Here is a 12,961-nt window from a genome sequence, read left to right on the forward strand (position 1 = left end):
GGATTGTTTTCCCATAATGAAAATAGCTTTATTTGATTTTTCTCATTTTAACGATAATACATAGAAATTTTAAGCAATACAAAATGGTATTAAAAATTAAAGGTAATGCAAACTTCCATCTCTAGAGGTGACCATATTTATTAACAATTCAATCAACATCCTTCCCATAAAGTTTTATATAAATGTGAATATCATGCAATTCTATAACCTGCTTTTTTCACTCAAAAATGAGTTTTCCTTGTCAATGAATAGAGCTATATATCATCTTCAATGGCTGTAAAATATTCAACGGTGTAACTGTACCATAATTCATTTAATCCCCTCCTGATGGACATTTTAATTGGCTTCGGTTTTTGCAACTGTAAACAGTGCTATGATGGGCATTTCTGGTTAGTCATCTTCAAGGATTTGGTTTCTAGAAGCGCCTGTGAGGATCCTCGGTGAATGCTCTGACACACAGGCAAATGCGCCCCATCTCCTTACACCTATACTCTCATCTAGGGCATTGGAAAATGCCTGCTTCAGCCAGGTGTAATTCTGAGACTGAAGATGGGGAAGGGAGAAAGGGTGCTTAAGGTACCAAGCCCAGCATTAACCCAGCCTCCTCGGGCCACACAGAACTGAGAAGTAGCACATTTGCAACCAGTTTCCATGAGGTGTCGGCACTGGGAGATAAAGAGGGAAGGGTGACCTGGGTCCTCTCACAGACAGTATGAATGCCAGGTGGCAGAGCCTGTGACTAGGGAACCATCATTTGACAGTTATCTATTTGATACCTGTTCTGAGCCTGAACCTTTGCCGGGGCCATGAAGTTATAAAGGCATAAGACCCCAGAGTTTACCATTTGGTGGAGACTGTACATCACCCAACTTTATCACAAGATGCCGTATCGGCAGGTGACACGTGCACCAGAAGACAGGTTCAGTTGTTCTTGTCCATTTATCTCAGATCAGGCATGACCCCGTCCAAACACGGAACAGAGAATCTTAGCCAGCGTCTCCAAAGACAGAGTGTATATCCAGGCATGTGCACGCTGTAGCACAGATGTGTCCTCCTATGCTTGGAGCCGGGGATCCCCATCATCTTCTCCCGCCCTCCCCTTCCCGCTAGGCTGCCAAGTACTGCTGGGGAAAATCCCACCACCTTGGGCCTTCACGTCCCTGAAGTCTATGGGCTTCCCGTGGGCCCTGAGTGTGCTCAGCAAAGGACATGCCCTCCAGCACCACGCACTCTCCAGCCACATCTTGGCCCCATCCTGAGATTTCCATGAGTTCCTCTCCTTTTTTAAAACTTGAGTTGCTTCAAATACTTTTTTTTTTTTTTAGGGTTCTCAGCTTCAGAAGCATTCAGAATGAAAATCTTCTGGGAAGAGCTAACAGTTGCTAGCATTTTTGTATAAGCGACAATTCTGTCTTATTCCCATTTCTCTCATTTATTCTGTCACTGATTACTGACAGCGAATACTGGGATCACACCAGCTCGAAGTCCAGTCCTCATCTTCAGCACTCTGGAGCCCAAATGCTGAACTAGCCAAGGGGAAAGCAGGGAAATGTCGACTTGTCTCCATACCTTTTATCTAAACCACTTGGCTTAAATAGGTAAATACGACATTCCTATCTCAGAAAATTTTAATAATCAAGCATGAAACTTCCCCTCTTCAGCCTCCCCTCCACCTACAGATTCTTTCCTGTGGCCTCAGCAGTGAGGCACCCTCTGAACACAGGTCCCCTTCCTGTGCTCTGGACTGCATTTTCTTCCAAACATGGCTCTGATAGTCATTCTCTTTCTCTTCTCTGAATTTTATTAACATGCTTAAGTTTGCCCCACCTTTAAATAAATCAAAGCCTCCTTTTACTCTATCTCCCCTACTTAAAGCAACTGGCCTCCCTTCCAGTCCAGAGCGGTTTTTTTTTTTTTTTTTTTTTTTGGTGACAAGATCTTGCTCTGTCACCTAGGCTGGAGTGCAGTTGCACAATCGTAGCTCACTGCAGCCTCAACCTCCTGGGCTCAGGCGATGTTCCTGCGTAGCTAGGGCTACAGGCATGCACCACCACACACCCAGCTAGTTGTTTTTATTTTTGTAGAGACAGGGTCTCACTATATTCCCCAGGCTGGTCTCAAATTCTTGGGCTCAAGTGATCCTCCCACCTTGGCCTCCCAAAATGCTAGGAATACAGGCGTAAGCCACTGTGCCTGGCCCAGAGCCGCTTCTTAAACACCTTCAGCACTCACTGCCCCCACCACTGCTTCCCTCCCATCTGCCCCAAACCTATTGCCTCATGTGTTACAAAGGGCTTCACTGTCTACCCAGTGTCTGAGCCAGAAGGCTGCGGGGCATGCTAGCTACCTCCCTCTCCCCTCAGGCCTCTCATCAAATCAGGGACCGGATCTCAGTGGTTCCGAAACTCTCCTGAGCTCTGGCCCCACCGTACCTGCCCTTCTCAGCTCTCCTGAGGGTAGGGATGAGCCTGCCTGCTCTTCCTGCCTCCAGTCTCCCGCGTTCTGGTGTGTCCAGATCACGAAGCGACAATGGTAATGTGGAAAGTGCCGCCCTGGTCCTATCAGGCACCCCTGTGATGTGGCTCCTGCTCATTTTTCTCCATGGGCCTCACTGACTTCACCCACACCAAACCACATTTCCCTAGAGGCGCCTACCTCACACTGCCAGACAGACAGGGAGGTAGAAGCAACAAACACTTTTACACCTTTTAGACTCAGTTCAAGCATCAGGTTCTCCACAAAGTTCTCCCCGCTGGGTCCCCAGCTGGAATACCACCTTCTTCCTTTGTGCTCCTATTATTCCTTGTAGAGGCTTCTGGCTCAGTACCCCTAACCCACTACTGGCCTACTGGATTTCCACACGTGCAAGCTCTTTACAAAAATGCACAAGCCCTAAAGACAACTGGCCCCGCCAGCCTCAAGATACAGGAAGCAGAGGAGGAAGTTCTGAAACCAGAGGAGACATCATTCCAAGGAAATAAGAAAAAAAATAAGACTTAAGTCAGAATGATCATCAGATGGAACTTAACAAAGCAACCCGAAATCTTTGTCTCTCTGGGGGAGAGAGTTAACAACATGGAAAAGGGGGCAGACTGGAATAAACCTACAGGTCCGCACTCAAAGCATCAGTGTGAATTCATGATTTTTAATATCTATTTATGTCAGGTATCTCTACCCTATCTTGTTTCTATAAATCTATCTATCTCTATATATATATCTTTGCACTGTATGGTGAGAGCCTAGAGGCAATGACATTCCAGTAACAAGAAGCACATTTGGCACCCAGATCTTGGTTTCTAAATAACATTCTCTGGCCAGGTACGGTGGCTCACACCTGTAATCCCGGCACTTTGGGAGGCTGAGGTGGGCAGATCACCTGAGGTCAGGAGTTCAAGACCTGCCTCGCCAACATGGTAAAACCCTGTTTCTACCAAAAATGCAAAAATTAGCCAGGTGCGGGGGCAGGCACCTGTAATCTCAGCTACTTGGAAGGCTGAGGGAGGAGAACTGCTTGAACCCGGTAGGTGGAGGTTGCAGTGAGCTGAGATTGTGCCATTGCAATCCAGCCTGGGTGACAAGAGCGAGACTCTGTCTCAAAAATAGTAATAATAATCAAATCAAATAAAAATAAATAAATACCATTCTCCATTATAAGGAACCAAGACTCCCTGGAGAAATGGCTGATTCCAGGGCTGGGGCAGGGAACATTCAAGATTAGCCTGGAACATCTTGTTATGCCAGAAGGTAAGAAAGTACTCAAAACATGATGGGGGCAAGCTAAAAACACACAAGAGGCTGCTATAGATCTGGGACAATTTGAGAATCAAGATAAAATCAAAGCAATGGCTTGCAACTCTGAGTAAAATAGGAATCCCTGCATCCATCTTGATAAACAAGTGAAAAAATAAATGGTGAGAAAGGATGTTTTTCTTTATAGTAGAATGCCAACCAATAAATGTACAAGGCATTACGGAGTTAGGAAATCATGTTGGTCAATCATGACAGTAATAACTCCGACAAGACTGATCAACTGATACTATATAACTCATGAATGAGGAACGAGATACTTAAATAATCTCAAAGTATCTCCCCACAAATTACTTGTAAATTACAAAGGGGAAATCGTAAATTTAAAATGCAATCTGGCAGACACCAACCTAACCGGGGAACAGAGTTAACAACATCAATGGGACCAGCTGACATTATATGCTGATCATGATGCACTGAGGACACATTGCTTCTGTGATGTTCCTGCCCAGAATGCAAAACCCTCACCTAGCCATGCAGAACCATCACACAAATCCAAACTGAGGCACATTCAACAAAATAGTCTGTATTCTTCAAAAATGTCATGGTAATGAAAGACAAAAGAAGGCTGAGGAATCTGCAGTATTAAGAAACACGTTTAAGGCCGGGCGCGGTGGCTCAAGCCTGTAATCCCAGCACTTTGGGAGGCCAGAGGCAGGCCGGATCCATAGTCAGGAGATACAGGGGCCATCCTGGCCTAACAGGTGAAACCCCGTCTCTACTAAAATACAAAAAAAACTAGCCGGGGGAGTGGCCTGTAGTCCCAGCAGGAGGCTGAGGCAGGAGAATGCCGTGAACCGGGAGGCTTGCAGTGAGCTGAGATCCGGCCACTGCACGCTCGCCAGCCCAGAGTGACAGAGAGAGACTCCGTCTCAAAAAAAAAAAAAAAAAAAGAAACACGTTTACAAATGTAACACACGATCCTGCACGAATGGCTACAAAAGACATTATTGGGATAACTGACAAAATTTAAATATGAATCATGGGTTAGATAACAGTATTAAATCACTGTTAAACTTCCTGATTTTGACAATAATACTTAAAAAAATACTGAATAATACTTAAAACAATTCTCTTCTTCTCTTAGAAGAGAATGTCCTGTTGTTACGGAAATGCATACCGCTTTGGGCATAATGGGGCATCTGTGCAAATTACTCTCAAATGATTAAGAAAATACGACATGAAGTAGATAAGGCAAATGGGATAAAATGTAAACACTCAGTAAATCTGGATAAAAGATATATAGGAGTTCTTTGTGATATTCCTGTGACTTTTCTGTAAATCTGAAATTATATTAAAAATTTTAAGATTACCAACAAAACAAAACAAACAACCCCCGACCAAGAATCCAACAACAAGGGATCAATCAAAATTATGGTACAGTCACCCTATGGAGGCCTTCAAATTACACAGCTTTACAAATCAACTTTGTGAAGATATATAACAATATAGAAAAATGCTTATAACATGTACAATGTTGAATGATAAAAGCAGGATACAAAATATTTTATGTGTATATTATTACAACTACGTAAAAGCAAGCATATAATAAAGACTGGAAGGATAAAACCAAAGTTGATGATAAGGATACTGAGGGGTAGGGAGAGTGACTTTTTCCAAAAAATTCACCTGTTAAAAAAAATACTTGCACCACTGGCTCTTCCCCTGCTGCTGCGTCAGTGTACAGGGAATCAGAATGTTTACTGCCTTGTCTTGCCTCAGGTTGCCTCACCCCAAACCCTAGCCCCCCACCAAAGAGAACTGATAGAGCAGGACCTGGGGCCCCAGTGGCAGAAGTGTCTTTGGGTTGGAGGAGTTGGAGGTCGCAAGGCTCCCATAGCGGCAGTCAGCAGCTCAAGCTAACAAAGGAGCTTCAAAGCCCACTCTGACCAGTACAGCTTGAGCAGCTGTGGACACAGCTAAGGGGGAAGCCCAGCCTTGACTGACCTGAGACTCTGGCGTCCCCTGGCTAGACCGGCAGAGATCTGTGTGAACACCCTTTGGCTGTGCGTGCAACTCCTGGGGGCTCTTGCTGGCAGGCTACCTCCTGGGCACAGACAGTAGAGCTTCTTTGAACCTCCTAAGGTTCAGGAGCTCTTGGATCACCCTATCTAGAGGCAGAGGGCATGGCTTTCATGTCTATGGAGATAAAGCATCAAGTCCTTATCAGACCTTCACACAGTCTACTGAGGATGTGTTCTGATGGGTGACAAAAATAGGTTTAGTTATAAATAAGACTTGCCATTGGAGGGCAAGACTCAGAGAACCCTGAGCAGCTTAGGGAAACAGGAAGAACAAAAGAGAAAGGCTCTTGCTTAATGATGGGGATACAAAAAAAACAAAAAAAAAAGAAGAGTGAGAAAGTCTCTGCCTCCTTTGCAGGAGAATAGGTTTTAATAGATTTTGCTCCTCTTATTTTAAGAGATGTTTTAAAACTCCTTCCCTGAAGAAGTGGGAATATGAAACAGATTGAGACCCTCAGAACAGGTAGCTGAGGTAGGCAGAGAGAAAGAAACCCCACTTCCAGAGGGAAGCAGCAGCAAAACACTCATGAACGGTAGAGAAAAACTTACTATACCTGGGCAACTTCTTCGTTAGGAGTATTCCAGACCTGATTCCCAACTGCTCCCCAGCCTAAGCAAAAACCACCAACATTCTGAGTCATGTGACCTGATTTTAAAATATTTTATTACATAACCTTTTCATGGCACCATCAGGAGTAACAGAAAACGTTATTCCCAGTTCCTACACCACATCCTGAAAAATATACATTTGTATTTATATATTTATATCAATACTCCACCCCATCCCATAATTCCATCACCTATTGTAGGTCTTTTGCTTAAAGCAGGAAACTATTCTCTTAGGTAAGAAAATATATATGGAAGCTAAATGAAATAACGGTTAGAGTAACTGGGGACAGTTGGTCGTGGGGACAGGGAGGAAGGGGTTAAGTCCAGCCTAGGCAGGATGCATCACCGGGGTCCATCAAGGTGGAGGAGGACAGTGTATAAAAAGGCAGCGTCACACAGGTGGGCTCTGGGGTCCTTGGTCCATTAGGAAATGGCCTTTGCCTCAGGAAGGAAGGCTTCCCAGTACTTTGCCAGCTGCAAAGAAGTGGGGACAGTAAGCAAGTGCCCCCACCTAGTGGCAGAGCCTAAGCCAGCCTGGGAGGAATCAAGCACAGTACCCTGGCTCTCGCCAAGCGCCTCTGCCCCACAAAGGCAGGCTCCGAGCAGCTGCACAGGCCACATGACCCTCACACCTCCCTCTCGACAGGGAAGGCAGCAGTTCCTGGGCCCCAAGTGCAAGGCCAGTCTCTGAAGACAGTCTTGGCTCCACCCGAGAGGGAGCACCCCTGTGCTGGCCACAGCTTTGCCTGGCTCGGTTAGCTCCTCACAGTGGGGCCACTGTTTCACATACTGATGAGGCCTCAGTCTCAGGAAGGCCAGGTGGTACCATGGGGTGGCTCCTCGAAGGGTAAGCAGTTACGGGGAGATGGGGTTTGTCCTCAAAAACTAACTCACCTCAGAATGAGGGCAGCAGAGCCTGGCCCTCCTGCTTAGTAAAAGACCCTGTTGGATGCTCCATGTCAGAGCAACAGGGCCTATTTTCAATGATCGACTAGAGGAGGGCACAGCCCCTCAGAAGCAGGGCCTGCACATCTTGTCGTAGAAGCCCCAAGGAGGCAGCTGGCCTTCGGAGCGGACAGTAGAGGACGAAGGTCACACACAACTTACATACCTGCTGCTGTGAGTAAAGGAGTGTCTCAAGGTACTTGATCACGTGGTTCTTGAAGTCCTTGGATTTCTCTTTCTAGGAGACAAGATTCTACACTGACCATCCAGTTTTCGCTTTCCCTTTCGATGGGATAGTGGTGTTTATTGCTGACCAAGGCCAAACACAGTCTCAGAAAGTAGAGGCAGCAGGTGGAATAGCTGTAATTTCCAACCAAAGAGGGTCTGCCAAGGCCGTGAAAGGCTTTGTGGGAGGGCAGGAGATGGAGGAGAGTGGAGAAGAAAGGACTGGGGGCCGAGGTTATGTGGCAGCTGCAAGCTTTGTGTTTAATTGCTCTGGTCCAGCCACAAATGTAAGACTGCCACTGTGCCTAGGAACAAACACACACTCCCCAAAGAAGGCCATGCCTGCTCACGAAAATTGCCAAGTCACTGGTACCTCTATCTCTTTACCCAATAGAGTTGGACAACACCAAGAGCATTCTAAAACATGCACTGCATGCTAAGTGAGAAGTAGGATCTTCTATCTTACCTCAAACCGCATCACTTCTTTTCGGACCACTGTTGAAATCCTCTCGAAGTCCCTTTCATATTGAGTCACCCGAGACTCCCACTGGGAAGAAAGAGGAAAGAAAGGATCACCTCATATTATGGCATCATTACTAAGCCTTCACATTTGGACATCAATTTTACATATGAGGCCTCAATTGATCATCATGTCTGTCTGTCCCTGTGGGTAAGATGAGGTGTCACAGAGGATTTCGCATGTAAGTCAGAGTCCAGCAGAAGGCGACTTTAGGGGCTGATTGGAAAAGAGATGCCTGTATTTCAGGCATTTGGGACCAAGTGTGGTCCTTCAAGAAGGCTCTGATACTCCAGCAGCCTCCAGTTTAGGTACTCACCAGCAGGGTTGGAAGGCCTGGAAAACTTAATTTAGTTCTCATGAGAAGGCATATCTGAACCAGCTACGTAGGTTTTCAAAGACCCAGCCAGGACCCCTCCTGCCAAGATTCTTTTTTTTTTTTTTTTTTTTTTTTGGGGAGTATGATCTGTCTGTCACATCCAGGCTGGAGTGTAGTGGCATGATCTCGGCTCACTGCAACCTCTGCCTCTCGGGTTCAAGTGATTCTCGTGCCTCAGCCTCCTGAGTAGCTAGGACTACAGACGTGTGCCACCACACCTGGCTGAATTTTGAGATGAGTCAGCATGCCAAGCAGACTGGAGTGCAGTGAGTGCCAGTGATCTCCAGCTCACTGCAGCCTCACCCTCCAGGTTCAAGCGATTCTCCTGCCTCAGCCTCCCGAGTATCTGGGACTATAGGTGGGTGCTACCATGCCCAGCTAATTTTTGTATTTTTTTTAGTAGAGACAGGGTTTTATTATGTTAGCCAAGATGGTCTCAATCTCTTGACCTCGTGATGCACCCGCCTTGGCCTCCCAAAGTGCTGGGATTACAGGTGTGAGCTGCCACGCCCGGCCTCGGCTAATTTTTGTGTTTCTAGCAGAGACAGGGTTTCACCATGTTAGTCAGGCTGGTCTAGAACTCCTGACCTCGGCCGGGCACGGTGGCTCACACCTATAATCCCAGCACTTTGGGAGCCTGAGGCAGGTGGATCACGAGGTCAAGAGATCGAGACCATCTTGGCTACTAACACGGTGAAATCCTGTCTCTACTAAAAATACAAAAAATTAGCCAGGCAAGGTGGCGGGAGCCTGTAGTCCCAGCTACTTGGGAGGCTGAGGCAGGAGAATGGCATCAACCCAGGAGGCAGAGCTTGCAGTGAGCTGAGATCATGCCACTGTACTCCAGCCTAGGCGACAGAGCAAGACTCCATCTAAAAAAGAAAAAAGAAAAAGAAAAAAAAAGCCGGGCGTGGTGGCTCACGCCTGTAATCCCAGCACTTTGGAAGGCCGAGGTGGGCAGATCACGAGGTCAGGAGATTGAGACTATCCTGGCTAACATGGTGAAACCCCATCTCTACTAAAAATATAAAAAATTAGCCAGGCGTGGTGGCGGGCGCCTGTAATCCCAGCTACTAGGAAGGCTGAGGGAGGAGAATGGTGTGAACCCGGGAGGCGGAGCTTGCAGTGAGCCGAGATCACGCCACTGCACTCCAGCCTGGGCCACAGAGCGAGACTCCTTCTCAAAAAAAAAAAAAAAAAACTCTGACCTCAAGTGATCTGCCCACCTTGGCCTCCCAAAGTGCTAGGATTACAGGCGTGAGCCACCGTGCCGGGCCAGAGATTCTGATTTGACAAGTCTGGGTAGAGTAGGAAGAGAACAGGGGGACTAGGCCTCAGGAAGGCCTGGAGTCATTCTCAGAGGCTTCCTCAGCAGCCACGGCCCTTTAGACTCCATCAGCACTCTTGCCCACTGTGGGGTTCCAAGCCTCTGGGTGGGATGGGACCTGGGTTCATTTGGAACCAGCAGAACACCCCTGGCTGGGCTGCCTCAGGGGACTCACCTCAAGGATCTCGTCCTTGGCCTGCTGCAGCTTATCAGGCTTGTTGGCCCACAGCAGCCGAGCCTCGGCCTCCCGCTTCTTCTGCAGTGTGGCTTGGGCATCCTGCCAGCGCTGCCATGTCTTCATGCGCTGGTCGAAGGCAGCCTGTGGGGTTGGGGTTGAGGAGGACCACAACCAGCTCTTCAAGAGCTCTGCTGGCTCTTCCTCGGGGCAGGCTCTCCCAGCAGCTGCGCCAGGGACAGACTGAGCAAGGGCAGGTTCTGCAGCCGCATGTTAGTGCCCAGCTGGGAAGTTTAATGTCTAGGAGCAAAGCTTGGGTAATACTTCTCTCCAAGCTTCCAGGAGGCCAGTGCCATGCTGCTTCATGCTACTCCCAGGGCTGGATGGCAGGGAGCCAGTAGGTGGCCTTATGCCAGTGACCAATACTATGGCTTACAAAAGTACCTCCCTCAGATCAGTCAGTTCATAAGGCTACATACTTTCCCTGAGTGCCTGCCATGTGCCAGGAGCTAAGAATACAGTGGATGAAACTCATGGTCCCATTTTCATGGAATTTGTCATCTAATGGAAAAGGCCAACATTACATTCGCAATTAAAATAGATACTTACAAGTATGCAGACTACTGGGAATGCAGCACGGTACTATAACATGAAACCAGGGGCCTAGCTTAGCCTGGGAAAGATGTCAGGGAAGTCCACCCTAAGGACCCAACCTTTAAACTGACACCCAAATAATCTACAAGGTTAGCTTAACAAATCTTTAAATCAACACCTAAACCCACCATAGGGCCACACTGCTTTTTCCCAACCACACACTCACCTGCTCTAGGCTACCAAGGCCTCCAAGAAGCTCCCCAAAATCTATTTGCTAGTTTTCCTTGTTTCCAGTTTCTTGACCACAATCAACATTTCCAGGGAAGGAAGCTGCTGGCCTGACTAACCCACACCTGCCCGGACTTGCTTAATAGGCCACAAGCAGCAGCCTGGATCAACGATCTGTGCCTGGGGCCAGCCACCCAGCCAGGTTCCATTGGCTCCCTCGCTGTCCTGCAAAAGTTCCCTGAATATTTTCTTTTTTTTTAGACGGAGTTTCACACTCGTCACCCAGGCTGTAATGCAATGGAGCGATCTCGGCTCACTGCAACCTCCACCTCTTGGGTTCAAGCGATTCTCCTGCCTCAGTCTCCTGAGTAGCTGGGACTACAGGCGCCCGCCACCATGCCCAGATAATTTTTGTATTTTTAGTAGAGATGGGGTTTTGCCACATTGGCCAGGCTGGTCTCAAACTCCTGACCTCAGGTGATCCACCTGCCTCAGCCTCCCAAAGTGCTAGGATTACAGGCATGAGCCACCGCGCCTGGCCTTCCCTGAATATTGTCTATGACTCCTTAGCATAGGTTTATGCCAAAACTTGAACCTTAGGGAATGCAATGCCACCAAATTCACCTGCCCCACTATTGTCACTGCTGTACCCCTGCAGCATCTTAACACCTCAATGTCAAAAGATGAGGTAAAGGGTGACCTCATATCCGAGTCAGACTCAAGCCCAACCCACTGGCCTAACAGTGGTCCGGCTCCATGCTCAGAGAAGAGCAGAAAAGAAACCTTTGTTCTTCTCTCCAATCCCACCACCAGGCTCATAAGCATGAGGCAGGCAGATGGAGGGTCTCTGAGAAAAGACCATTCGCAGTTCTGTGCCGTGAGGCATCCTTCCCCAGCCCCAGCCCATGGAGCTCTAGGCAAGGCCCTCATCCCTGTGGTACAAGCTCACTGTGCCTGGGCGCCATATCCAAGAACTGTGCTCCCCAGAGATCCCAAACAACGCTCCTCATAGAAAGCTTCCCCCAGAGAGTGCCCTTCCTGCGGCTTGCTCTCCAGTCTAAGTAGCCTGACCAGTTCTAAGAATTACATAGCAGGTTATTTTTAAAACCTCTTATCACTCTGGAGTTAGCAGCAAACCAAATAGCAGTGGGAGAGGACAATGAGTAACCTCCCAGGCTCTATGAGGCAACTCCACCACGGAGGAAGTGACAGCCTGGGAGCAGCTCAGCTCCTGACACAACGCGCAAGCTCCCTAATGGGAGATATGTTGGGGACGGGGACCGAGGGGTGGCACTGTTCTAACTCTGAGGCTCAACACATCCTGATCCCAATCCGAATCAGGGACAGACTTAAGCCCTTAGAGTGTAGGCGCCAGGCTTCCTCTTGGTTCTTTCCTCTGTCTTAGGGAGGCCATGCGAGAGCTAATACCACTGTCACAATTCCTTAACCTAAACCCCTGGGAGTGCTCATGGGGAAATCACACTGCTAGATCACCAGGAGAGAGTGAGGTGCTTGATGAGGGGCAGGCTGGAATGTTATCAGTGGGGGTGGCACAGCACAGGAAGGCTCTGGTGACGAGCTCTCTCAGTCCCCTGGCCACACTCCTCCATGCAATGCCAAGCCAGTTCCATGTAGTTACCTGACTGCCCATACTGGAAGGACAAGTGGAAGCCACCAAAGCCACCAGTTACTGTTAAGGAGGCAAAGATCAAAGGACTGAGGAAGTCACTGCTCCAGGGGGCCAAGAGATCAGGTCTGCAAGCAACGTTCCTGCAAGAAAGGACCACAGGCCGGGCGCGGTGGCTCACACCTGTAATCCCAGCACTTTGGGAGGCGAAGGTGGGCGGATCATGAGGTCAGGAGATCGAGACCATCCTGGCTAACACCATGAAACACCATATCTACTAAAAATACAAAAAATTAGCCAGGTGTGGTGGCGGGCACCTGTAGTCCCAGCTACTCGGGAGGCTGAGGCAGGAGAATGGTGTGAACCCGGGAGGCGGAGCTTGCAGTGAGCTGAGATTGCGCCACTGCACTCCAGTCTGGGAGACACAGCGAGACTCCATCTCAAAAAAAAAGAAAAGAAAAGAAAAGAAAGGACCACAGAGGACACCGTCCAGCCTCAACAATG

The 12,961-nt window shown here is 48.1% G+C and overlaps 1 protein-coding gene across 4 annotated transcripts in view; it reads right to left on the reverse strand.

Annotated features, from left to right (window-relative positions):
- Positions 1–4,659: 4,659 nt before the first annotated feature.
- The window catches only part of SNX1 (sorting nexin 1), a 44,583-nt gene continuing 36,281 nt past the window's right edge, over positions 4,660–12,961 (reverse strand). For 2 of the 4 annotated variants that reach the window (XM_009210364.4, XM_003901044.2), the window contains exons 12-15: positions 10,009–10,152; positions 8,077–8,157; positions 7,552–7,623; positions 6,474–6,914 (exon numbers count right to left, since the gene is read on the reverse strand). In XM_009210364.4, coding sequence (XP_009208628.1) covers positions 6,864–6,914; positions 7,552–7,623; positions 8,077–8,157; positions 10,009–10,152 — 348 coding nt within the window. In that variant the 3' untranslated portion in view covers positions 6,474–6,863. Of the gene's footprint in view, positions 6,442–6,473; positions 6,915–7,551; positions 7,624–8,076; positions 8,158–10,008; positions 10,153–12,961 lie in introns of those variants that run through there. The other 2 variants (XM_009210365.4, XM_021941741.1) reach the window with 2 other exon arrangements.

This window comes from Papio anubis, chromosome 7, assembly GCF_008728515.1.
Source record: "Papio anubis isolate 15944 chromosome 7, Panubis1.0, whole genome shotgun sequence".
NCBI lineage: Eukaryota > Metazoa > Chordata > Mammalia > Primates > Cercopithecidae > Papio > Papio anubis.